This window comes from Aureobasidium subglaciale (genome assembly GCF_000721755.1).
Source record: "Aureobasidium subglaciale EXF-2481 unplaced genomic scaffold scaffold_1, whole genome shotgun sequence".
Lineage (NCBI taxonomy): Eukaryota > Fungi > Ascomycota > Dothideomycetes > Dothideales > Saccotheciaceae > Aureobasidium > Aureobasidium subglaciale.
The window spans coordinates 426435-452583 of NW_013566994.1; the positions used below are offsets into that span (position 1 = coordinate 426435).

General features: G+C 51.4%; 9 protein-coding genes across 9 annotated transcripts; 5 read left to right on the top strand and 4 right to left on the bottom strand.

The window, feature by feature from the left end:
- Positions 1–1914: 1914 nt before the first annotated feature.
- AUEXF2481DRAFT_25372 (uncharacterized protein) lies at positions 1915–3122 on the top strand (the record flags this gene model as incomplete). The annotated part of the gene is made up of 2 exons (XM_013492543.1): positions 1915–2349; positions 2403–3122. The coding sequence occupies 2 exons, from the start codon at positions 1915–1917 to the stop codon at positions 3120–3122; spliced, it is 1155 nt and encodes a 384-aa protein (XP_013347997.1).
- A 233-nt stretch (positions 3123–3355) lies between these two features.
- Positions 3356–4684, bottom strand: AUEXF2481DRAFT_972 (uncharacterized protein; the record flags this gene model as incomplete). The annotated part of the gene is made up of 2 exons (XM_013492384.1): positions 3356–4292; positions 4443–4684. 2 exons carry the CDS (start codon positions 4682–4684, stop codon positions 3356–3358), a joined length of 1179 nt encoding a protein of 392 aa, XP_013347838.1.
- Positions 4685–5379: 695 nt separating this feature from the next.
- On the bottom strand, positions 5380–6323 carry AUEXF2481DRAFT_25374 (uncharacterized protein; the record flags this gene model as incomplete). Its single annotated transcript, XM_013492544.1, has 2 exons — positions 5380–5901; positions 6003–6323. 2 exons carry the CDS (start codon positions 6321–6323, stop codon positions 5380–5382), a joined length of 843 nt encoding a protein of 280 aa, XP_013347998.1.
- Positions 6324–6672: 349 nt separating this feature from the next.
- On the bottom strand, positions 6673–8459 carry AUEXF2481DRAFT_61795 (glycosyltransferase family 20 protein; the record flags this gene model as incomplete). The annotated part of the gene is made up of 4 exons (XM_013492827.1): positions 6673–7250; positions 7300–7670; positions 7724–8096; positions 8153–8459. 4 exons carry the CDS (start codon positions 8457–8459, stop codon positions 6673–6675), a joined length of 1629 nt encoding a protein of 542 aa, XP_013348281.1.
- A 639-nt stretch (positions 8460–9098) lies between these two features.
- AUEXF2481DRAFT_35385 (uncharacterized protein) lies at positions 9099–10821 on the top strand. Its single transcript, XM_013492671.1, has 2 exons — positions 9099–9753; positions 9807–10821. Exons 1-2 carry the CDS (start codon positions 9538–9540, stop codon positions 10653–10655), a joined length of 1065 nt encoding a protein of 354 aa, XP_013348125.1. The 5' UTR covers positions 9099–9537; the 3' UTR covers positions 10656–10821.
- AUEXF2481DRAFT_179035 (uncharacterized protein) lies at positions 10768–11510 on the bottom strand. Its single transcript, XM_013492937.1, has 4 exons — positions 11498–11510; positions 11335–11439; positions 11200–11280; positions 10768–11013 (listed from the first exon to the last, which is right to left on the bottom strand). Exons 2-4 carry the CDS (start codon positions 11335–11337, stop codon positions 10870–10872), a joined length of 228 nt encoding a protein of 75 aa, XP_013348391.1. The 5' UTR covers positions 11338–11439; positions 11498–11510; the 3' UTR covers positions 10768–10869.
- A 116-nt stretch (positions 11511–11626) lies between these two features.
- On the top strand, positions 11627–13962 carry AUEXF2481DRAFT_45689 (uncharacterized protein; the record flags this gene model as incomplete). Its single annotated transcript, XM_013492773.1, has 3 exons — positions 11627–12494; positions 12547–13115; positions 13168–13962. 3 exons carry the CDS (start codon positions 11627–11629, stop codon positions 13960–13962), a joined length of 2232 nt encoding a protein of 743 aa, XP_013348227.1.
- Positions 13963–14373: 411 nt separating this feature from the next.
- Positions 14374–15364, top strand: AUEXF2481DRAFT_977 (uncharacterized protein; the record flags this gene model as incomplete). Its single annotated transcript, XM_013492385.1, has 2 exons — positions 14374–14425; positions 14478–15364. 2 exons carry the CDS (start codon positions 14374–14376, stop codon positions 15362–15364), a joined length of 939 nt encoding a protein of 312 aa, XP_013347839.1.
- Positions 15365–16423: 1059 nt separating this feature from the next.
- Positions 16424–25078, top strand: AUEXF2481DRAFT_76095 (uncharacterized protein; the record flags this gene model as incomplete). The annotated part of the gene is made up of 1 exon (XM_013492847.1): positions 16424–25078. A coding segment is annotated over one exon (8655 nt), but the record flags the coding sequence as incomplete, so codon positions are not given.
- Positions 25079–26149: the final 1071 nt, after the last annotated feature.

Sequence of the window (26149 nt, forward strand, 5' to 3'; positions counted from 1 at the left end):
GCGATGGATGACTCTTACCAAAGACCTTCTGGAGGATGGTGAACTGGTTGATCAACAACAAGCCAAAGACGAATTGATAAACTGGATCTTGGGGGAGATCGAGAAAGATTTGTCGGCTGTAACAACTTTGCGTTTCACCGAAAGACTACGCATATCGCCGACTAGAGACTTTTCTCCATGTATGAAGGTTCTCAACCTTCTGTTCATGCAAGAATGGCAGTTCGATTTCAAGATGATACCAGCTTTCCAAGAAGGGGAGCCAACGACCTTAAATCCGGTCACGATGCAAGGTCCGTTCTACGAAGAAAGCGGGTCTGTAAAAGCATCTGTATTCCCACTGATGGCAAGAAAGGATGAGGTGGCCGGTGAGCCAAGAGTATGTGCATATGTATCATCTGACGTAGGCAAGAAAGCTAATTCCACGGTAGATCGAGAGCTGGGGTGTTGCCAGCAAAGCAAAATTTGTGGTTGCAACAAAAGCAGAGTGTCAGAAGAAGAGCATTGTGGCATCATCTCGCCAGACGACAGAAACAACAGAGGAGACGCGCGAGAACTCGGCAAGGGGAACAAAGAGATCCCGCGACGACATGCAGGATACTTCACAGAGACCAGCCAAAAGACTGAAGCACCGCAAGAGAGTGGGCATCCTGGATACGGACGATGATGAAGAGATCCTATGATAGACCGAGCGTTGGAAGACGAAGCTGGGATGTTCGAGCTGCTGGCGACGTCGCATCTCTAAACACGATGGCAACCAAGCAGATGATGTAAGTGCTAGGCTCCAGTGGCCAGTTTGATCTCACAAAACTAATTAGGCATCAGTCTGGAGCTTTTGGCGTCATATGCAAAGTAAAGGTCGCAGTCATGAACCCAAGATAAGAGGTCGCAGAGAATTGCAGCATCACAGGTGTTGAGACTGAGAGAAGGCAGGCGATTGACGTCAAGTACTGAGAGTATTTCAATTGAGCAGATGTGGGAAGAGAGATGGACGGAAGTGTGTTTGATGGACTTAGTCACCCTTGCGCGGTAGATAACCGTGGTGGACAAAAGTCGTGGCAGTCAGCCTTCTCATGTTTACGACGCCTCGAATGAACTCGAATGAATTACTTACTGCACCGCGTCAACGCAAGATGTGTATCATTACCAGCAAGGAAGATCGAGTCGGCCGCAACTGGGACGAGCCGGCAAGACATGTGTCCAACTATCATTCTGGACCAGCGCGACGAACATCACCCGTACCAAGAAACCGACAGAGATACAGCAATCATGGCAACGCTTACCGCACGAGCGACTCATCAGTGCGTTACGTCTACCGTACGAGCCAGCCTACAATCAGCTATTCTCCTCGCGACATCCGAATAGTTGAGCGATGATGCTTGTCGCTGGCGACTATATGAGCATAAAGACAGCACACGAATACGATGCAAACTCGAGGATGTTATCGGGCAGTTTCAATATTGTTTACGTGGTGGATACGCAGATATGGATTTGAATGTTAATACTGTTGGCTCCTGCTGTGACTCGAATTGGCCTCAACCATCTCTCCCGAATGCCATACACACCGTGGCACTGCATGGCATACTTGCGAAGGTCGCATCATTGTATCAAACAGATGATCATTTCCAGAAGAGTGAGCCGGGATTACCGGTATGGATACGGAAGCAAGCATTTCCGCAAGTGGCTGGACCCCTCAGATTGGGAGGCAACGGCTGGCGAGCATGTGAGACCGCATGACGTCGTGGCATATTGCGTCTTTGTTTCCTCTGCGCATTCCTGCCTTTCGAGTTTCTTTCACCCACACATCGAGACGTAAAACGCAACTACGACTCTGCCAAATCCTATCACTTGAATATACCTAATCTGCAAAGTCCGGCCTTCATATCCTCATCATGTCAGTAACATTGGAGTTTGAAGATGCCCGTACCACCAGTATTCTCTTGCGTGTCTAATGCGCTGGACAGGAACCGCTCCCTCTCCATCCGCTCAAAGGGCCAGGGCGAGAAGTCGTCCAACAAGCACCGCTTCACCATGGCCAGTCTTCGTGGTCACCAGCAGCCTGATCTCTCCAAGAAGCTGTACCGCTTGATCAAGACTGAGAACCACGCCATCGGCGCATACGAGGCCGCAGCCAAGGAGCAAGCAAACATCGCTTCTCAGCTCAGCGACTGGGGTGAGGAGACTGGTGATGATGCCATCTCTGAGATCTCGGACAAGCTTGGTGTTTTGCTGGCCGAGATTGCCGAGCAGGAGGATGTCCTTGCTCAAGGTCTCGAAGACAGCAGAGGTGTCCTCAAGCAGATCCGCAACACCGAGTCTTCAGTCCAGCCTTCGCGCGACCACAAGGCCAAGGTATGTCTTTCTCACGTCACGCGACAAGTATGCGTACTGACCCATCTCTGTAGATTTCGGACGAGATCCAGAAGCTCAAGTACAAGGAGCCTAGCTCGGTCAAGATCGTCACTCTCGAGCAGGAGCTTGTCCGCGCAGAGGCACAGTCGCTTGTTGCTGAAGCCCAACTTACCAACATCACCCGCCAGAAGTTCAAGGAAGCCTACGACCTTCACACCGCTGCCATCATTGAGCGCGCCGAGAAGCAGATTCTCCTGGCCAAGAACGCAAGAAAGCTGCTCAACCTCGTTGACGATACTCCCATCGTTCCTGGAGATGTCCACCCTACCTTCACTCACGCCGAGACCGCAAGAGATGTCCTGAACGTTGCCGAGGACGAGCTCAGAGCATGGACTGCCGACATCGAGCCCATCCACACCAACGCTGGCGGTCTTGGTGTCAACGCCATGCCTTCCGCTTCCGCTCCTTCCACCTCCATGCAAGGCCACTCCAGCGATATCTCGAGCTCTGTTGATGCTGGCTCTCACGCTGTCCCCGCTCAGCAGTCCGAGCACTACGCACAGCAATCCGAATACTCTACCCAGCAGCACTCCGAGTACCCTCAGTCCGTCGAGTCCTATTCTACTCCCTCTGAGCCTTCCGCAGCTGTCCACGAGCCTGTCGCATACCAGACTCAAACCCAGTCCCACACCGCCGCCACCGAGACACCGTACCCCACCGAGGAGCACGAATCTGAGCACGCTCGTAATGTAGCTGCTCGTGTCCTCGGCTAGTCACGGAGCAGACCTTGTACACTGGGAGACTGTGGATTTCGAAAACGTTGAGTAGTAATAATGTCCCGAACAATTGCGATCAGTGCCTTTTTTGTCATGAGCTTATGAGTTATGCGTCTTCTTAGTTGAATTAGCAGGCTTCCTAATCTTTATTATACCATTTCTGTTTGCATCTTCTCTGCCACCCATGAGATTCCAAATGTGACCATGCTTGGTTCCTGTTCCACGATTGGTCAGGGTAGAGTACTTCTCCACAAGCACAACAGCTTGTCATAGAAGCTCGTCGAAATGATGGTCTGCTCACCACCACTTTCGCTGCCCGGCTGCACGTCACTACCATAATTCATACTCTTGTGTTCCTCAAACCTTGCCAATACCTCGATCTCCCATTCCTCCTCTCCCTCCCCTCTCCTCTGCACCTGCACAATCCTAGCACCCGCATGCATACAACTAGCCAAGATTGTGAAATTCCCAGCCTCTGGTTCCGATTTCAGCATTTTGAGTCTCCAGACCCCACCTTGAAGGTCTTCTTCTGCGAGGATTTGTTTTCTGCCGATCAGAGGCGTGGAGAGGATGCGTATGTTGTCGTCGTAACTTCCAGTGACCAAGATATCTGGGTGTGAGGGAAGGGGGAGGATTGCTGTGACGCCTGCTTGATGGATACGGCGGTCTTGCCATTGGGGGAGGTATTCTTCTTTTGTTTCCTCTTCTTCTTTGACTTTTTTATTGTCGTTTGAAGCTTCGGACGTAAAGAAGGAGGATGGCAAAGCAGAGAAACGAAGATGCGTATCGTCACCACCCGAAAACACGGCCTTGCCATCTCTCGAGAAACTCAATGTCCAAGCTTCTAGGTCATGACATAGTACCTCTTTTCCTGTGTCCTGTACTTCTGACTCTGGTAGTGAGGTATCAACCAAACATACCTGGCCAGGAGATACAGTGACACCCAAAAGATTGGGGGAGGTGGGATGCCAAGCTAGCGAGAGAACCAAGGTAGCGGGATCAAAGTATTGGAAGACAGAGAGGGGTGAGATGGAGGATGAAGAAGGGGAGAAACGGAAGAGCTGGACACAGCCTGTCGAACCTGCCACTGCGAGGAGAGTTGGGTCGTGGGGTGAGAAATGGAGGTCGAGGATTGCATAAGGGGTTGGTGTTGTTGAGATTTGTTTCCTTGAGAGAAATTTGTCAGATGGTTGCCCTTCTGTTACAATGTATGATGTTGGATTTTTTTTTTTTGAATGCCTCTTTCTTTTTCCGTAGTTTTGTATGTGTTGGTGAAAGTGTTGATGAGAGAGCAAGAAAATTGGACAAAAAACTTACACCTCGTCTCCCTCAATCTCGAACAAGATCAACGACCCTGTCCTAGTCTGTGGCTTCTTATCCACTTCCTCGCTCTTTTCGTCATCATCTTCCTCTACCACATTCTCTGTCGAGCTATCTTGCTCTTTCTTCTCGAGGTAATAAGTACCAACTATAAAGTAGTCATGAGCTGCTGGACAGAACTCGATACAACTAGGTGGTAAGTCCAAGATCAAAGACTGGATTGAAGTAACTGTTGTCATTTTGCGTAAGTGTGATGGGAGAGGCTGTAGTGAAATAGTGCTGTATAAGATTTCGGTTTTGTGGTAGCCTTATTTCCGGGATATTTCCGGATGCTCTTGTATATGAGATATTGGATGCTGGTCAAAGGTGAGTGTCATTCAATCGAGTGCTATGTGTCGTTAGAGACATTCGGATGACGCTGGTGTGTTTTCATGCTCGTCAAGGAGTCAAGTGCTTTTGAATATGGCGCGTTGGTTGGTCTGCTCCAGGATGATTGCCAGGAACATTTGGGTCCTTTGCAGCTCCAGCAGTTGGTCCCAGATCATAAGAAAAAAGCACAGCACGTCAAGATCCTACGCTAGAATACCATTATTTACCATGAGAACGACCAAAAGTTTTGTGTAGATCATGTTGTCGTCGATTTACTGCTCGAAAGGTGTGCTTCGTGGATGACCCTGCTCAAAGTCGAGTCGACTCCGAAGTTATATTGTGCTAAAATTGATGAGGAGATAGGCATGGCTGTCCCCGAGGCTCTTACACAGATCTGTATGGCTGCACTACGAGCATCTTCGAGACCGGTTGAGGAGTTTTGAACATAAAGTACATTTGGAAAAAAGTTGTTTGTACATGGCACAAAAGAAGCCAACCCCAGCGATTCAAGAATGTAGATCTTGTGCTTTCCTGCAGCGCCCAGAAAAAGGTATAGCTCGAAGTTTTACCTGCTGAGATCCTCAGCAAGTTGCGTAGCCTCTGCCGAGTTCTTCTCAGCCTTCTCATTCCTCTTCACAGCCTGCTCTTTATTATGCCTCGCCCTCTCATCAATCTTACCCACCGCATGTTTACCACCGGGCAACACACCCTTTGGCAAAACCTGGCCCTTCTTCCCCATCAAACCCGCCTTCTTCGCATTCCTCCCACCTTTTGCAGCAGCACCCTGAGCCTCAAGCTCCACAGCCCGTAGCTTTTCAATCGCAGACTCTGAGCCTTGTGCAGCTGCGCGACGCAGACTTCTACGCTCGAGCTTTTCGTGGCGTTTGGCATTGTAGATTGCTTCTGATTCGCCGGCGCTGGGGACGGGTGGTCGTGTGTCGATGGGGTTGCCGAAGGGGACGAGGATTTCATTGACGACGTGGTGGACGTGTTTGGCGGCGCGGAAGGGGCGGAGGGAGACGACGTCGCCGATGTTGAGGGAGGAGTTTGGGTCGTGGACTAGATGGTCTGAGTGGTCTTTGAAGTGCTGTGTTGGAATATTTGATCAGCAATTGTCTCTTTTCACACTAAAAAGCTATCTCAATTCTGCAAAAGCAGACACAGAGAGTATAGGTAGAGTATAATCACCTTTCTCAAATAGTTGTTCCATTTCTGACTGGGTAGTCTGACTTTGACCGTCCTCTGCATCTTTCCAGCACTGATAACGACACCAACTGGTCGCAACTTCCCAGAAGGATTGCCGTCGGCCTCTTTCAAGGCAGGTGTCTGAGTTTGGGCATCCTGTACCACTGGTGTGGTAATGGGTGTTGTAAAGTCCAAAGGAAGGGGTGCTGTTGTCGAGGCGGGCGCGACTTCAGTGGCGAAGCATCGTGTACTGCGCCACGCTTGAATCGATGGGCGAGTGCCCGCGAATGTCCTCAATGGAAGGCTGACTGTTCTGCTGGCCATGCTTTGTGTCTTGTCTCCTGCTGGGCCTCTTTGCGACTTTCATGAAACTAGAATTCGACATGTCCGAATCTCGAAACGCACAGACCACATGTCTCTCTTTCCGCGTCACCTCCGCGTCGCCCTCATGAATATGTTGAACATGGACAGAGTAATATATCGTCTCTGAGAGGAGAGCAGTATGGAAGAAACATGCTCCTCCTTCGTTCAATTGTCTATAATGCCATGAATGAGAAACTTAACATAATCTACAGCCCCCGTTTGACCTTCAGCCACTCGCTATCTCAGTACGCCTTGTACGCCTTTCCATGCCATCGTCACAAAGTCACACAAGTGACTTCATCTTCATCCCCTATTCAAACAGTGGTTGTACCTCTCTAGCGTCAGGTCTCTTCGGAGTCGAAGGACCAGAGTTGACGCCCGAGTTTACACCAGAACCAGCCTCCTCATTGTCTGGAGCAGAAGTGTTGTCGTGTGTGGTCTCTTCCACTTCCTTGCCGCCGAGTGCAGATTGCTTGACCTTGATCTTCTTGTCGGCCTGCTCGGAGATTCTGGTAAGTTCGTTGACGAAAGACTCACCCCACCAAGCACTGGTGTACTTGTTGACGTATTTGGCAAGTTTCTGGTAGTTGATGCTTCTTTGCTCATCACCCATGGTGACAGCATCGTGAATGGCATCGGCGAGCTCCTCAGTGTTCCAGGGGTTGACAATGATGCTGCCGTTGAGACTCTGAGCTGCGCCGGTGAATTCAGACAAGATCATGGAGCCGTGACGCTTTTGCTGAGTTGCGATGTACTCGTAAGAGACGAGGTTCATGCCGTCACGGGTCGACGAGACAAGGCAGACATCACTGACAGCGTAAAGTGCGATTAGCTCATCGAAAGAGACCGACTTGTGCATGAAGTGAATGGGCATGAATTCGATGGTTCCTGTAGCTTGTTAGAAAGTTGCCAATGCTAGTGAGACTTGCAGACTTACCGAATTTGCCGTTGATTCTGCCGACCAGTTCATTGACGACGGCGCGCAGATTCTGGTACTCTTCGACATCTTGTCTGGAGGGAACGGCGACTTGGACCAAAACGACCTTGCCAATCCACTCGGGGTGTTCTGTCAGGAAGACTTCAAGAGCGTGCAGCTTCTGAGGTACACCCTTGATGTAGTCGAGACGGTCAACACCGACAATCAACTTTACACCTTGGAACTTCTTCTCAAGCGTCTGGATGCGCTCCACAACCTTGGGCTTCTTGAGTCCCTCCTCAAACTTTTCAGGGTCAATACCAATGGGGAAAGCGCCGACGGTAACGACCTTGCCCTGGAATTCGACGGTGTTGGGTGTTGTGGGCAATTGGCTGCAAGCTGTTAGCAACCAAATTCGACTCGACCAGGATTGAACTCAACATACAGGATTCTTGAACAACTGCTGAGGAAGTGTCTAGCGTAATCATAGGTGTGGAATCCGACCAAGTCACAGTGTAGGACACCGTTCAGGATCTCGTTACGGACAGGCAAGATCCTGTAGATCTCACTACTGGGGAAGGGTGTGTGGAGGAAGAAACCGAACTTCACGTTGCGCTTGGAGTCGCCGATCTCTTCACGAAGCATGGCGGGCAGAAGCATGAGATGGTAGTCGTGAACCCAGATGAGGTCGTTGTCTTGTACGTCCTTTGCGATCTCCTTTGCGAACAGGCGGTTGGCCTCGCGGTAGGCATTCCATGCGGACTCATCGAAGGTGATCTCACCAGGGTGGTAATGGAAGAGGGGCCACAGGATTGAGTCTGTTGTCGCACAGTCAGTACAGGACGAGGGTTAAAATGAGGTCGGAAGCGCATACTAGAGAAGCCGTTGTAATGTCTGTCGGCCAATTCATCGTCCATGAAGATGGGGACTGCGCCATACTCCTTCCATAGTCTGTCCTTGACCAGGCCAATTTCGTTCTGGGGAACCTGAATACCAGGCCAGCCATACCACTGGAACTTGGTGGTCTTTGCGAGACCCGACAGGCCACTGACTAGACCGCCGGAGGACATTGAGAAGTCGTACGTAGCATCGTCGGAACGCTTGATGGTGATGGGAAGACGGTTGGAGACGAGCAGAAGGCGACCTTTGCCATCGCTGGCGGGTTCTGAGGGATTTGCCATGTTGGTCGTATATGTGTGGTGGAGGATAGACTCGTCTGTCGCGAAAGTCAGTAGGCTTGGAAGCTTCGACGGAAAGTTGTAGGCGAGAGCGAAGGATGGCGCTGGAACGCACAGCCACAGCTGACAATCACATGCCAATTGATACTTACATTCGCGAAATTGGACAGGAATGGGCCGAGCAGAATTATCAGGTCAAGGGCAACAGTACCTTTTATTGTTGGGCGAAGAGGCAGGAAAGATGTGATGTATTTGTGAGCAAAGAGCCGGGACTGAACTACAAGCTTGCTTGAGACGCTCGGGACTTGTGTGGAGCACTGGAGATGCGGCTGAAAATGCCTGTCGAAACCCAAGAGGCCTTGCAGGAGGATAGGTAATAGCTGAAAGGCGTTTCACGGGTCGCGTATGGCAGGTTATATTACTCTTATACAAGTCTTCATGCTCTGTTTACTGGACGGATGGAAATTGTTGGAAATGTTGAGGATATTCTTGCACGCCCTTGCCAACTCTGCTAAAATCGAACGCGATCGAAGGCCGTGCGAGTTACAAAGAATGACATCACTCTGTATAAGAAAATACCTGGCCTAGGAAGTGTACGTAACTCGTACCCATGATGAGCTCTATGAGCTCGGAGATGAAGAAGTCGAACTTGTGGATCAAAGCCATTGAAAGGTGGTTCTCAGTAGAAGGGGCTACACAGGGCGTGCCTTTCGAGGTCTGAGAAAGTGATGCAGCCGTCCCTGAACTTGAAGCCTGTCCTCCGAAAGCCGATTTTCCGTCGCGCTTGTAGCTGTATAAAGTCACAGTGTATTTGGGGATGAGAGCATCGAGCTGTGAGAGTCGTCGTCCAAGAAGCTCTCCGCGACAGCTTTGCAATTTCGAAAAAGACTGTGCCTTTTGACAGCTTGTTGTCGCTCTGCTTCGTTACAGAGAGGAGTGAAACGAGGAAGCAACTCCGAAACCATACATCAAACGTGGGGTGGGGCTGCTGCGCGCGTGAACTGCTTTGCGACGCGTCGTTCTAGTGAGAAGTCGATACCTCACAAGGCTCAAACAACGACTTGAGACCTAGTTCACAACAATGTCGTCTGACTGTGATATGCCAGAGGCTGCGGCTCCTTCGAACTCCATCCTAGAAAAGACTCTTCGCCAAATTGTGCGCAGGGCCGAAGTCGACCCCATCACTGTCAAACGTGTGCGCAACGCCGCCGAAGAGCGACTTGGACTAGAAGCCGGGTTTTTCAAGGATCATGATGTGTGGAACGAAAAGAGCAAGGAGATCATAGAGGAGACATTTGTATGCCATGAATCTACCTCAATTACCACCCTTTCGTCTGCTAATGGCCAAAGAACGAACCCTCCCAAAAGTCTCCGTCGCCCGAACCTACTCCACAGAAGAAGGCACCCGCCCCAAAGTCCAAACCTACGAAAAGGACCTCCACACGCAAGCCAAAACCAGCCCTTAAACGTCAAAAGCGTTCCACATCCGAGTCGGGGTCAGAACATTCCGACTTCGAGTCCGAGGAGGAGAAGCCCAAATCTAAGCCGGTGTCGAAAAAGCCCTCGGCCACCACAAAGCGTGTATCTAAGGGCACTGTCGAATCAGAGGATGAGGAAGTTGATGATACTTCTGATCACCCAAACGGCGACTCCTCCATAACGGGGACCCATGAAGAGAAGCCCGAGGTTGCAGATGACTCGGAAAGCGAGATGTCTGTGGTCTTGGACGAACCACCACTCAAAAAGGCACGCCCAAAGAGCACCAGTACTGCCACAAAGACAAAATCACAGACAAAAGCCAAGGCTTCCAAGGCTGCTGCGAAGCCCGCAAAGGAGGAAACACCAGACGAGGCCGAAATCAAGCGTCTTCAGGGGTGGCTAGTAAAGTGCGGGGTGCGAAAGATGTGGTTCAAGGAGCTGGCCCCATACGACACACCAAAAGCCAAGATCAAGCATCTCAAAGAGATGCTCGAGGATGCTGGCATGGAAGGGCGTTACTCTGAACCAAAGGCCAAGGCCATCAAGGAACGCAGAGAACTGGAAGCAGACCTCGAAGCTGTGCAGGAAGGTGCTAAGCAATGGGGTAACGAAGGAGATAGTGGTGAGGATGACGAGTCTGAAGCGGCGCCTCGACCTCAACGCAGAGCAGCGGCAACTCGCTTCGTGGACTTTGGCGAAGACGATGATGATGACGAGTAATGAGAAATGAGTATCCTTATCGACTCATTGGGCGGTCGATCGTTGAGCAATTATGCTGAAAGCAGCGACGGAAGAGATGAAAAGAACCAGGTTGTAGAACTAGGTCGATTATCGTCAGCATATACCTTAACGAACAACTCATCAATATGCTTCAATCCTCCATCCACTCCCTCAACGTAGAGCCAATCCAAAAACTACTGTGCATTTCTACAGCTCAAAGCTTGGGAGACCTCGGCCAGCGGAAGATGAAGTCGCCCGCCTCTCGCAGAAACACACAACCCCTGGGCATCTCCGACACTCGCCCCTGGAGAGTGGACAGACGGTCGAAATACCCTATCGAAGTGCTGAGGCTGTAACGCTTGATGGCTCTTCAGAGAGGCCCCATCAATCTGGGAAACGATCCTGCCTCGATGCAGCTTTTACACTCCTCTGCAATGACGTGGGCAGAGGGCAATGGAGTGTGAGACTTGTGGGAGGGACGGCAAAGTGACCAAAAGAAGAATGGAGTTTATGGGGTTGCACCAGTGACCAGATCATGACTTACGGCATTTCTTGAATATGCGCTCTCCTCTGCTTCGGTACGAGCTTCGACAAAGAGGCGGCGGAGATTTGGGAGGTTGGAAGGCTACACGGACTTAGTACCTTGTAGATGTGAGGCCACGTGAAGCAAGTAGCATACCATGATTCTTGTATATCTTGTCACTTGATGGTAATAGTAAGAAGACGAGACTCAAAGTCGATGTTCATGCGGAGGAGTTGAGTTTGGGCATAAAGTTATGCGCAGCTTTCTCCACGTCAGTCATAACTTTGGCCGGCACCTGGAGCAGGGGAGCATCAACAACCTTCATTTCATTGTCCCTTCTCAATAAACCAACAACACAATTTCGACTCCGGCCTCGATATCCGATCACGAATTCCGGACGTATACAGGCAGAACCACAAGAGCTGGGAAATACAAAGACAACGACAAGATGGCGGTCAACCGACTCCGCAGCGCGCTGGCGGTGCCTCGCAAGGGCGAGACGTACGAGCTCCGTGCTGGTCTGGTGTCGCAATACGCCTACGAGCGCAAAGAGTCCATCCAGAAGACCATCATGGCCATGACACTAGGAAAGGACGTGTCCGCACTCTTCCCCGATGTGCTCAAGAACATTGCTACCGGCGACCTGGATCAAAAGAAGCTCGTCTACCTATACCTCATGAACTACGCCAAGAGTCATCCGGACCTCTGTATCCTAGCCGTCAACACTTTCGTTCAAGATTCAGAAGACCCCAACCCTCTGGTCAGAGCGTTAGCTATCCGTACGATGGGATGCATTCGAGTTGATAAGATGGTCGATTACATGGAAGAACCGTTACGAAAGACGCTGAGAGACGAGAGTCCCTACGTGCGAAAGACTGCTGCCTTGTGCGTGGCCAAGCTATTCGACCTTAACCCTTCCATGTGCTTGGAGAACGGCTTCCTGGAGACATTGCAGGAGATGATTAGCGATTCAAACCCAATGGTTGTCGCGAACTGTGTTACCGCTCTGGTAGAGATTGGAGAGGCAGCTCCTGAGACCAACGCCATGATCGTCACACCTCAGACACTCAAGAAACTTCTGCTGGCCTTGAACGAGTGTACTGAATGGGGTCGCATTACTATTCTATCCACCTTGGCCGACTACAAGCCGAAGGAGCAGAAAGAGGCAGAGCACATTTGCGAGCGCGTTGTACCGCAATTCCAGCATGCCAACCCTAGTGTTGTACTGGCCGCTGTCAAGTGTGTCTTCTTGCACATGCAGAACATCAACCCCGAACTTGGCAGAACGTATGCGAAAAAGATGGCCCCTCCGCTGGGTATGCGCAATGAATGCCAAGCTGAATGCAACTGCTAATCTATCTCCAATAGTCACCCTCGTCTCTTCTCAACCCGAAGTCCAATATGTCGCACTTCGCAACATTGACCTCCTCCTCCAAAAGCAACCCTCTCTCTTGTCCAAGGAGATGCGAGTCTTCTTCTGCAAATACAACGACCCACCGTACCTCAAGTTCCAAAAACTACAAATCATGGTCCGCATCGCCAATGACGCCAATGTGGAGCAGTTGCTCGCCGAGTTGAAAGAGTATGCCATGGAAGTAGACATGGATTTCGTCAGAAGAGCCATCAAGGCCATCGGTCAGGTGGCCATAAAGATTGAGAATGCCTGTGAAAGAGCCGTCAATGTTTTGCTTGAACTCATCAACACCAAGCAAGCATACGTCGTGCAAGAGGTGGTCGTCGTCATCAAGGATATCTTCAGAAAATATCCTGGATACGAGGGCATTATTCCTACTTTGTGTCAATGTATCGACGACCTGGATGAGCCCACTGCGAGAGGTGCTCTGATCTGGATTGTCGGTGAATACGCCGAGAAAATCAGCAACGCTGGTGACATCTTGACAGGCTTCGTCGAAGGTTTCGCTGAAGAATTCACACAGGCGAGTCTTGTCGAGCCATGCTATCAAAGCGCAAATGCTAACAAGCGAACAGACACAGCTTCAAATTTTGACAGCAGTAGTGAAGCTCTTCCTGAAGAAGCCCGACCAAGCGCAAGGTCTGGTGCAGAAAGTGCTCCAGACCGCAACAGCAGAATGTGACAACCCAGATATTCGCGACAGGGCATATGTCTACTGGCGACTACTTTCGAGTGATCCTCAGATCGCCAAGAACATCGTCCTCGCACAAAGGCCAGCCATCACATCAACCATCTCAACCCTCCCGATACCGCTGCTCGACTCGCTCATGCCAGACCTCTCCACACTCGCCTCGGTCTACCACAAGCCGCCACAGACCTTCCTCGGCCAAGGTCGTTCATCTGCAAACGCTTTGCAACAAGCCGCCATCGAAGAAGCAGCCCAGAACGCACTGGAAAACCCATTGGCAGCTGCAGCCGCCGCAGCCGCAGTCTCAGGACATGGCAGCAATGTTCAAAGCCACGCCGAAAATCTCCTCGACATTGACTTTGACGGTGCAGCACCAGCGAGTATGCAAAAGGCACCCACAGGCGGCTCATCGGGACTTGAGGGTCTTGCAGGTACACCCATGCGTGTCGCTAGTCCGACGAGCAACGACGCACCTATCGGTGGCGGCATGGAAGATCTCATGGGCATGTTCGGCTCCTCCGGTGGTGCTTCTACTGCGCCCACTGCCGGAAACTCCGGCTCTGACGACTTGATGAATGGATTTGCAAGCTTGAACATGGGAGCTTCACAACCGCCCCCACCGCAAACACAGCTGGACGGAGGCGGCAAAAAGGCCAATGAAGATATTCTCGGCCTCTTCTAAATCAAGCGGAGCGCTGAAAATATTATTGGAGAAGTTCTTTTGTCCTTCTTAGCGAAAGTTGTCATTGTACTCTAGATCAAACCGAATATCGAAACAGATCATATTCTCACAACCTTCTTCGAATCTCTTGCGTGACCATTAATACTGGTGCCATGTTTCCTGTAAAGAGCCTCTGCGAATGACAACTCGAGAGTATTGTATTCTCAAGCCGAGTAAGACAAGCGTACTGTGAAAGCCGGCAGAATATAGATTGAAGTGACGATTGACAAAAGCTTGTTCGCGTGGTTGTCAGCCAAGGCCTTTGAAAGCCAGCGGAGTGAGAGCGAGCTTGTCGCGCGCGTCGTCCTGCGTCCTGCGCTTCAAGCTGCATCTCGGCCTCCACAATCGTTCAACTCAGCACATTCATCAAACATGGCTCCCGAAAAGAATGGAAGAGTCGTCTTCATCGGCAACATCCCTTACGGTATGAGATCGCTCTACAGTAGTGTGCGCGACAACAGCTGAATGAGATACAGGTGTTAGCGAAGAACAAATCATCGACACGTTTGGAAGAGTCGGTGCGGTAAACAACTTCAGACTCGTGCACGACAAGGAGACTGGTAGACCGAAGGGTTTCGGTTTCCTCGAGTTCGCCGACCCAGACGCCGCCGCTTCGGCAGTGCGTAACCTCAACGACCACGAGATCATGGGCCGCAAGTTGCGTGTCGACTGGTCCAACGACAACAGCGGCGGTGGAAACTCCAGCTCCAACGACAATTCAACCAACAGCATGAGCGCACAGCAGCCTCACGGTGGCGATGCTGCAGGCCAACAGCCTCCGATGCTCCCTCCTCTTCCACCTGGCACCGATCTGCCCGCGGGCTTGACATGTCCCGATGCCATCTCGAAAACCCTCAGCGCCATCCCTGCCCCTCAATTGCTGGATATCATCTCGCAGATGAAGGGCCTCGTCATGTCGGATCCCAATCAAGCAACCGAGCTCCTGCGCCAGGCACCCCAACTCGCCTACGCCATCTTCCAGGCACTTCTCCTTCTGGGTCTGGTTGACACAAGCATGCTTGGCAGCATCGTCCAGGCTTCCGCCCCTCAGAACCCACAATTCCCTGCTTCAGCACCCGTTCCCCCTCCGCCTATGCCTCAACCTCCCCAGGCCGCCTATGCTCCCACACCTCAGCCCGGCTACCCAGGATACCCCCCTCAACACTACCAACAACCCACACCACCAGTGCAACAACCCGCTTTTGCGCCGCCCCCGCCCCCTCAGCAGGCCGCTGCAGCTAGTCAGCAGGACCTCATTGCGCAGGTTCTGTCCATGACCATCGACCAGATCAACCAACTCGATCCTGTGTCGCGCCAGCAGATCATTGCTCTGCGCGCCCAGCTAGGTGCCCCCGTTGCTTGAAAAGTACGCGTCCAACAGAAACACTTGCCTTTCCTGCTTCCCAGCACTTGCCATAAGAGAAGTGCCGGATGGCACTCTTAAGACACCCAGCCGTAGCAAGATTGTCGCCAGCTTCTGGCCTAGATGTGAAACGCGGCTGTCAGGCTGCTCGACAACAGCAGTGTCGTCTCACATAACCATCACAATGCAAACAGCGCTCTCTAGCACGGCTACAAAGCACATGATGACCATACACGAATAGTCCCTTGAGAGACAAACAAGGCGGTATATTTGCTGGCTATGACAGCATGATGGTCAATGGATCATGCAAAATTCGAGACTCAAAAGCGACATAATCGCTTCAAATACAGACCAATCTTATTCAACCATGTCAATCTTAACCTCCCCACAAGCTTGTCACTTAAACTTTGGACGGTCACAACTTCTTGTAGCGCACTTTATTTTGTATCATCATGCTACTCATAGAGGCTGAATGTGACAGCATGGCAATGGTTCGCGCGGGCCGTTTTGACCCCAAAGCTTGACCCAGAATGGGGTCCCGCAAAACGTTCATGACGTTCAGACTTGACAAAACTTCCTCTAGACATCTTCTCTTCACTCACTGCGTAGTATACAGGACGTACAAGGTGGCCTTCTGGCGCCCGCAACAAATTCCATGAACAAGCTTCCGGTTGCCCTGCTTACGGGTGGAGTCGCCAAAATGCGGGAGGCTGGGAGAGTATTAGTCGGGCACCAAACCCAAGCAGGGAAAGGTGAGCTGCAAGATACATGGGGTAGGCGCAGACGCGACCACCCAGCGCCTGCCACATTAGATTGACCTACCACCTTCGTCTTCTGTCGCACTTGTGCGATTCTATCATTGACCTTTAGTTTGTCGCTTTGTGTTCTCACGCCCGACTCACGACTCACGCTATCATGACCCTAGAATCAGTTCAGCCACGACGATAATCGATATAATCAAGCCTTTGTTGTTCATTCACAATCCGGACGCTTCTTGCGGTGAAGCCTACCTCCATTCGCGAAGCGCCTACCGCGATCAACGCTCAATCTTAGTCGACCATGTTCAGGTCACTCAGTAGCAAGAACTCGGCTTCCTCATCCAAGCGAAAGAAGACAGACAAACCCACCCGCCGCACCGAATCAATAACATCCTCGTCGACGCACCGGAAAGACCGCTCGTCCAAACATGAACAGAAGAAGTCCATTCCGGATGGTCTCTCTGGCCCTTCGACTTATCGCACCACAGTCGATCGCTTTGATCAACTCGAGCCTCGATCTTTGACGGAAGAAGCAATTAGGAGCCTCGGCCTGCACGATGACGGAAGGGCAGATACACACTCGAATGGTCAAGATATGTCCTCGAGAAGAGCTCGTTCAGACAGAAAAGAGCCCTTCGAAAATTCGCACCAGCAACGTACTGGAGCACAGGAATATGAGCAGTACCGGTCCTTGAGCGACGAGATCATAGTAGATGAGCAATTCTCTCACCGCACTCATCCTCAGAACGCTTTTGGTACATCTTCCCGTGTGCAGGACCAGTTTCCAGGACAGGATCCCTCAAGCTATGCTCGGTCTGCATTTGACCCAAGTCCAGCGCAAGTGCTTGCTCGTACGTATGACGCTGGTGGTCAGACTCAAGCTGAGGAGTATTTTGGCACTATGCCAGTCGAACCGTTACCTCAAGATGGCGTGGGAGCTGCTGCCGAGTACTACTCTCAGACTCCTATGCAGATGTACCAGACTGGAAATCAATATGACGTACCTCATGTTTTGCATGAGGGGGCAGCTCGACTTGGAGCACCTTCTGGGCGATTAATGTTTAATGGATCCTTGCGCCATGATAACCCAATGGGTAATGCCTCGACATATCCCATGGAGGGTGTTTCGGACCAAGCCTACACTTACCAACAGCATCGACCTACGGAAGCTGGCTCGCAGGGACAATCTGCCTCACATAATGCCTATCATCAGCATTCTCACTCCGCGCCTTCCACAGCCATATTAGTTGATCAAGCCTCAGATGCGTCTCTGCCCGGTCTACTAGGCCAAGGTAAGCAAGCTACTAAGGAGAATTCGGCGTACCGAGTAGCTGCAGCGAGCAGGGTGACAGGCGGGGATGGATATCATTCTCATAGCGCGCATCAACAAAACCCTTCTGCTCCGAGAAACAAACTCAATGGCGGCATCCTGCATGACCGCTCCACTACGAGACCGTATACCTCTGGCCACATGGCCACTCAGCATCGACACAAAGGTCCCATAAGCAAGTTCGTGGACTGGTGGAAAGACTACGAAGATGTGCGCAAGATGGAAGAATATACTGAATATATCGGCGTGTGCAGGTATTGCTTTGATCCTCGCTCTAGCGCTACGGATGCTCCTCGGAAGCATTATCGTGGTGGGAGAATCTCGTCCGAGTCTTCGCAAAGACGATCCAGTGATTCGCTTCGGCGCTCATACTCCGGTGGATCTAGAACAAGTCGAGTTGACAAGGATCAAAGATATCATTCGTCTGATAGCGAGCGTCGTAGCAACAAAACTAGCTGGCTGGGTGCGGGTATCGCGGCCTATGGACTGTCCAAGGTTGGAAAGTCTTTGTGGCAGAGCTCCCGTGATTTTGACGACACTCACAGTATCCGATCCGGCAGGAGAGATGATGTCCCAGGAAATAGCGGTCGAAGGAAGATAGTTAAAAACCACTCCCACGCCGAGAGGTCTGATTTGGAGGACTATCGTGCAGTGGCTCAAGGAAAGTCTACTCGCCTGACGACCACTCGGAGTTCGGCAGGCCATTCGCATGACTCTGGCTCGGGATCAAGACATAGTCAGACCGGCCGACGTGACGCCTCCCATCTGGGTTCAATGCCCGTAGCATCTCCAAGCTACAGCCAAGAACGTATTAATGTGCGCCATCCGAGTCCCGAATACGAGCATGTCACAACACATTCGGTTCGACAAAGACCTATGACCCGGTCGAGAAGCCACAGTCCCTCTTTAGGCCAGATTCTCGGCCTCACGGGCGCTGCAAAGCGCAAGTTGGATACTGCTCCGAAGTCGTCTTCGTCGCGACAAGACAACGCGTTCAATGCTAGACGTAGTGGCAAACCCAATTCAAGAAAGAGCAAAGAAAAGGGGTTCTTCAGTTTTGCCAATTCGTCCTCATCATCGGCCAACTCTGACCTTGCTTTTGGTATTCACACTGCTCAAAACGGCAATCTCACAAGAAGAGTGACTGCAAAGAGCTCCGATGAACATCTTAAGGCCACCTTACTAGGCATTGGAGCCACTGCAGCTGCTCTGAATGCTGTTCATAAAAGCAGAATGGGCAGCAAGAAGGAGTTTAAAGCAACACGTAAGGGTGACCGCAACAGTCTGAACCGAAGCAAGCAGCCCAGTAATGACGAAGAAGGTTGGGAGTCGGCTACCAACGACGATGCTGACAGCATTTCATCAGGACTCGCCTTTGGTGATTTTGATGCGAGTGCAAAATCACCTAAACGACGACCCAGCTCTGGCTCAATCACCTCTCAGAGTTCTGGTACCGATAAGTGGAGCTGGCGTTGGCGCCGAAAGTCCGAGAAGAAGGATCACATCAATGGCACATCACTTACTCATCGTGACGAGAGTCTTTCTGGGCGAGAGTCGAGCTTTGCTGCATTGCAGCCACTACAACATGTGCAGCCAGCGCCTATCGATAGTCCAACACAATCTGATGCACGCGGATCATCGTCGATGCCTGGTGCATTTCCTGAGCATCCGCATGCCGTTGAGTATGCATCAATACAGCAGCCATGGCCCATCTTACCCTCGAACACTAAGCTCTTCGATGCTGAGACCTCTGCTCGCTCTGCTCAAACAACTCAGTCGAATTCTCGAACGCCTGCACGCCCCTTTGTACCCACGGGGATTATACGTACCCAATCGAGTCCGGTGCCCAACCACGCTATACGCGACGTTGCGTTAGCTAGCTTAGTAGGAGCTGCTACAGCTGGAATTCTTTCTACCGCCAAGGATAGACCCAGAGATGACAGTCCTAGTAATGTTCGTTTCGAGCTTACCGATAAGCAAGCCAAGAAAGAAGAGCGCCAACAGCGTAAAGTCAATGTCAAAGAGAGCAAAGAGCGTGCTCATGAAGAGAGGAGAGACAAAAAAGAACGTGCCCGCCTCGATCGCGAAAGAGCACTACAAGAAGAGTCGACCCGTCTGGACCATGATTATGCAAGACGGCAAGCTGAAGAAGCAGAGGCTCTGGAGAAGAAGGTAAATCGTCAACGCGAAGAGGCGCTCCGGGAAGAGTCAGACCGGCTTGGACGTGACTATGCAAGACGTCAAGCCGAAGCGCAAGAAGCTCGCGACGCCCGGGAGTTGGAAGCAGACCGCCAACGTGAAGAGGAAATCAAAGAGTTCATGAAACATGCTCTCGCTGAACAAGCTCGGGAAGCCGAACAGAAACGACGCCGCGAGGCCTGGCAAGCTCAGCAAACAATCATCCATGATGGTTCTTCTAAAGATCGTGGAAACTTACACACAGACTTCTCTTACGCCACTCGCCCTTATGAGCCTTCTAATTCACATAGCGGTCAACCCCTGATGGATGATGACTTGATCGATCCGGAGTTTTTCACACGCACACGTAGTCACAGCGATTTGGCTCGGCACGAAGAGCTCGCCAGGAAGGCCGCTGCTAAGGTGGTTGCTGATCTTGAGCAGAGGTACAAAGAGCCTACCCCATCTCAAGCTGAGTTCTTTGCACCAAAGGAACTGTTCGAGCCATCGGAAGGCAAGACCAAGGTCCGCGGGCCTGTTGATGATACCGACTACCATGTGTATCATTTGTCGGGCATTCAAAATACATCCATGCCGACCGGGCCACCACCTCCTTACCAGTATGCAAATTTGCACGAACATCAAGATGAATCAGCCTGGAAGATACCTAAGCTCAACGTGATTGCGCCTACGCCGCCTGTTAGCTACGCAGGATCAGTCAAAGATGACAAATCGCCAACCAGTGCGTCAAGAAAAGCTTTCTGTGAGGCCAGTCAGGAGTCCGAAGCCGATATGGAACCGCATAAGTCGAGCAAAGTCAGCTGGGGTGAAGACCAGACTCGCTTCTACGAGGTCGCTACTCCCGAGTCATCGCGGGAACATGATGTTCTCCAAAAGGATATTCCACACAAGATGTCAGGTCTGCGCGATGAGGACTCTTGCGCTGAAGCAGTCCAGTCCGACGATGGTAGGGGCAGCACTAAGCAATCGAACCGTAATGGATCTCCAAAGGTTGAATATGTTGACCGAATTGCTAGAGAGATTGCGAACACAGCACCGACACGCTTTTACCAGCAGCCATTTGTCGAAAGCGTTTCCGACATCGCGTTCACACTAAACTCGCCAGACGCGGAAGGTGCATCACCAGCACAAGGCTTCGTAGAAGGAGAGGTCGGGTATGCGAGTGAGTCCGAACACATGCCTCATATACCAGGTGGCTTCGATGATCCAGACTTGGAGTCGTACCACCAATACCGAAACGAATCTAGCAAGGGAAACTATGACCCCAATCGCGTAGTGGATGAACTGCAAAAGGTGGTGGAACAACATCGAGACGGTGATCGCATGACCAAGAAGGAAAGAAGAAAGCGAGACAAGGCGGCAAGAAGGGCTATCCCCAATATTGATCCCGGATCATCTGCTGATGAGCGTGACGTTCCGGCACCCTCACATGAGAATGATGATGATCAGAGCGAGCATAACGCCGCATCACAAACGCACAGCCTGCCATCGAGTTACCAGTCAAAGAATGACGGAGAGGAGATTGGGTCTTCTACAAACTATGCCGAGGCTGCAGCACTAGTCGGTGCTGCAGCAATAGTTGGCACCATCACGCAAAAAGATAGGGCTCGATCGCCAACTCGGAGGAAGAGCGAGCCTGAGGATTTCGATCGGGAACGCCCTCGATCATCACACTCGGAGTCTCGTAAAACTGTTTCTCAATCCACGCCTACGTCGCCAGTGTACGAACGCCGTCCGTCCCTTCCCGACCACGCTTTTGACGACTTGGAAATGCTTGCCGGCAACAAGAGACCAAAGAAGTCGAAAAGGAATAGTCTGCTGAACTATCCTGCTGTCGGATCTCCACTTCGATCAACTATGACGTGGGATCAACATGTTGAGCCTATCGCCGCGACTCAGAGCAGTCAACCGTTAGATACTCAGCCGTACGACATCGCCTCTGATGGCGGACAGCCGACCGGGGAGATGAAGACGCTTGCCAGAAGTGACAGCCCGTCCCCCGAGTCGGAACGCGGTACCGATTCTATTGTGTCCGCTCCTGTTGGTGAAGAGCATGTTGACAGAAGGCGTAAGAGTAGAAAGTCGCGCGGATACTCCACATCGCCCTCCAGAAGTGTATCTGTCGCAGTCTCTGAACCTTACGACAACTCTCGTAAGCACAAACGACGATCTCACCGAGATAGCAAAGATTACGACGACACGTTCTCGACAACATCTGCTCGCTCTCGTGCTTCCCACAGCTCCAAGAGAGATAGGGATGACGAGGATGGTAAAACAAAGAAAATGGGTGGGATCTTGAGCCTCTTCCGTCGTAAGACCTCTGATGACATGGCTAGCGATGAGCCAAACCGCTCGAAGAATCATCGTCGCCGTCATAGCTCTGAGCATACGATAGGCGAGGTTGGAGAGGATGCGCCTTCAATCTCGAGATCTCGCTCTCGAGCCGGGATGGGAGCAGACGATGTCTCGTCGAGACATTCGAGTAGCTCCAGACACCGAGGTCAGCACCGCCGAGATGATAGTGTAGATGATCACGATTCTAGGTCCCGAGTGTCGAATTCGTCGCGTCATCGTAAGCATCGCAGTAGAGACACCAGTCGATCACCAGAGAATGAAGTTGACGAGTCACAATCCGCATCTCCGGAGTCAAAGCTCAAACACCGACATCGACCAGCAGACGATGATCTGGATCACGGCAAATCGTCATCTCACGTTGAGAAGACACCTTCAGGCCAAGACCAGTCTTTTTTAGTGGACCGGGTAGAGGATGACGAGCCCATACCTTTACCCGCCGATGGCGTTCCGTCATCATCAGAGGCTCCAAAATCAGCGGGAGGATTGCAAGAACATGGCGTACCACCACATCGTTCCAGCGAAACACCCCTAGATCCGACTGATATACCGCTTCCTGAAAGCGAGGATGTCGAGCTCCAGATTACATTCGACGCTACAGCTCATGGACACATGGAAACCACTAAATATCCTGTGATGGAGGCTCAGATGGTTTCACCGACGACTGGCGTGCTATCACCTCCTCTGGAGCACATGACACCAGCTCGGCCAATCGTTCCGCTCCGTGTCAGCTCTTCCACAGCGGTTCCGTTGAGATTTCGTCGTCCACCAACATCACCTAGCCTTCCTCGAGAACGTTCAGTCAGCTTCAGCTCTTCTCTTGCACACTCCCCGTCGTCGCCAGTCACCTCAAAAGCCAAAAGACCACTGTCCACAGAGTTCGTGCATTCGACCGAATTCAGACCGTTGTACCTACTCGAGCGAACGCGCAAGCCTCAGGATACAGAAATCGAGCAGAACCTGCCAAGCCTGCCTCCAAGTCGTAGCGCAAGCTCATCTAGTTTGCAAAGTAGTGAAGACTGGCAGTCGGCAGCAGAAGACTTCGACCCTAGCGAACAAGATGACCTAAGTCCTCCCGTATTTGATCAGGCGTACAACGATGAGCAGGCAGATGTTCTGGGCTCTACGCAGACCACACCAAAAGCGATAGAATTTCCGAAGAATGTACCAGAGCCTCATACACACGCAGCGCCTGAGTACTATTCGTGGAGTGATATGGAACACGAAGAACAGTTACGTCAAGAAGCCGAGAAGAAGTTCACTGAAGAGTCGACTGAGGAGTTCACGTCATCCGATGTCGATGACGTTCAAACCAAGACAGCCTCCACGGAAGACTCTATTGAGCCACATCTAGCTGCTGAAGTGTTGATAAATCAGGATCCGATGGCCACCGACGTCTGGGGCGAATTGAGCGACGACGAACAACATGGACTACAAACGTTCGGAAACGACGAAGTCAAGACTATGATCGAGCCCGAAGAGACTCAAGTCGACCAAAATCGAACTTTCGCCGCAAAAAAGCGCAAAAGTAAGAAGCTAGCAAAATTGGGAACGTCTTCTGTCCACGATAACAGTGAACCAGTTCGTGAAAACCCGGCAGAGCTTGCGAGACGGCGGGAACAAGACGCACAAGATGCTGTTGACACCTGGTCGACACCGTCTGTGAAGTCGCCGCAAGAGAGCGCTGTCTCTGCCGATATAGTCCCGCTGTCAAAGCTAATTGACTTTTTTGACGAGAAGATGCCCGAGTTGTCTGTAGCGTCGGAGGAAGGCATAGAGCCTGCTAAGCAAAACATTGAGCCAAACTCTCCGTTGTTGTCTCGCAAGAAATCGAAGAAGGGCAAGAAGAAGCAGAACTCTGCCCATCCAGATCGGTTGGTTGATGTCTCATCGAAAGCCTTCGTCGAAACCCAGATGAATTCTGCTCATGCAGATACTGCGACCAGCAAATCACACCTGCACGAAAACGAGGAGCCTCAAACCACGACGCTTCTTGAAGAAAAGTCTGGCAACGATGGTTTGATGGTGCCCAGTTCAGCAGAAGCTGAAGGTAGCCATCCGAAAATCTTCAGCGCCGAGCGAAGAGACGATCTATCACCGGCAGAAGAATCAGACTACTTCTTGTCCAAGGCAGAGCGTAAGAAGAAGAGTAAGAAGGCGAAGAAGGGCGCGCTCTCTATCGTGATTCCTGTTGTTGCTGCGGCTATGCTGGCTGAAACTAACAAGGAGTTTGTGAAGCAAGACAACGAACCCAAGTCTACTTTGGTTGGAGACGGAGACGAAGATCGCCACTCTCAAAATCCTGCTGCAGACAATACAAGCTCTCTACATGCTTCACCGGAGCAATTTAGTGCTGAAGCTCATGATCCTAGTGTCATCACCAGATCCAGTCGACAACTTGACTTCACTATCAAGGCCGAGGCGACCCGAGAGGAGCAAAGAGACATGGCGACAACACCGACTGCAGCAAGCCATCAAGACACTGCTATATCATCAAAACAGACCGATATGATTGCAGGCTCTGAGGTGCCTCCTGGACAAATCACGCTTCCCTTGAACGAAGAAGGCGCACATCATGACACGAAGGATACTCACGATATCCCAAACACGACTCAATCATTCTTTGTTCCCGAGCAAGATCGTGACGTGCAACCCGCGATTCCCGAAGAATCTCTCCCGGACGCAGCTTCAACTAGCAATAGATTGTCTTGGTTCTCATGGCTCCCAGGTGTTAAATCGCAAGAGGCCGATGAACACCGCTTCGAAACGAAAGTACCTGGCGACCATGCAGTCCTGCCGGATGCTCTCTCACAAGAGCCCTTCGAACGTCTTCTGGAACAACCCGCGCACCACCTCGAGCCTTTCGACGAGCCGACCGTCCTTCCTGAAAGTCATAATATTGACTCCATTAAGCATGATGAAATACAAATCGAACAGGAAACGCCCCTTCACGCTCACGCAAAGCCGGAGGAGCTTTCATCAATGGTGGAAGGTGGATTGGCAGACAACACAAAAGATTCGGAAGATCTAACCGCCAAAGAAGAGCCAGACACAGTCCACCTAAGCGAGCGGATTGTGAGTCCAAATTCTGAAGTGGGGATAGAGTCATTTGAGGTGCACGCAAACACATCGCAGAGTGGTCGTCCAGCAGTTCCACCACATCAAGAGCCTGACACTGTTGAAGACCCGTGGGCGATGCCTTCGAAGAAAGCGAAGAAGCCCAAAAAAGACAAGAAGGCGAAGAAAGACGCCTCGTCGTCTGGAACCGCACCGCCATTGGCAACAGACATAGCTAAAGCCCTTCCAGATCTGGAGTCATTCACGGTTGTGAACACCGAGACTTTTGGGAACAGCGATATCGTACGCGTTGGGACGTCCAAGCCCCCAATATACGTCGGTGTGAAGCCTCGCAGTGTTGATGCCACAGAGTTTACTCCACATGATCAAACGACAGCTTTGAGAGCTGAGGAAGGTGCAGCTGAGATCGGCAAACCACGTTCATCGGCAACAGCTGGTAGTACGATGCAAGAGGCCTCGTCTGACGTAGGTCAAAGAGTACAAGCAGTAGCCCCAGTATCCTCTAAAGTAGTCAACGCTTCCCATGATACAGTCGAGAACATGAATGGTTGGATTACGCAAACCGAGTCGATTTTATACGTTGACCCCTCGACAGCGACCGCTGAGGATGAATGGGCTTTGCCTTTGTCCAAACAGAAGAAGAAAAAGGGTAAGAAAGGACAACAACAGGTCGCTAAGCTACCGGAAGACATGTCAAATATTGAGAACCTAGAGATGCAGTCCCCTAAAGAGATGGTTGTTGCAGGTATTACGTCCACTACCTCCGAGATCTCTGGAACACAGGCAGAAAGTTCTTCCTCGCGATATTTCGAAACATCTGCTGGACAGACTCAGGAACAACACTTCGTGACACCCGTCGAGGAAAGCTTGGGGCCACAGTTTACCGTTGTTCCGGATGACGCTACTCGCTCGACTTTACATCAAGACGAGAGCGTCATCCAGCCATTTGCAGTCGGCCGATCCGGGGATGGTCTCGTTCATTCATCTCACGAAAATGTTCCGATCGAACCGATCGTAGATGGTGTTTCGACTACATACCAACTCGAAGAACATGGGGTTGCTGCGCAA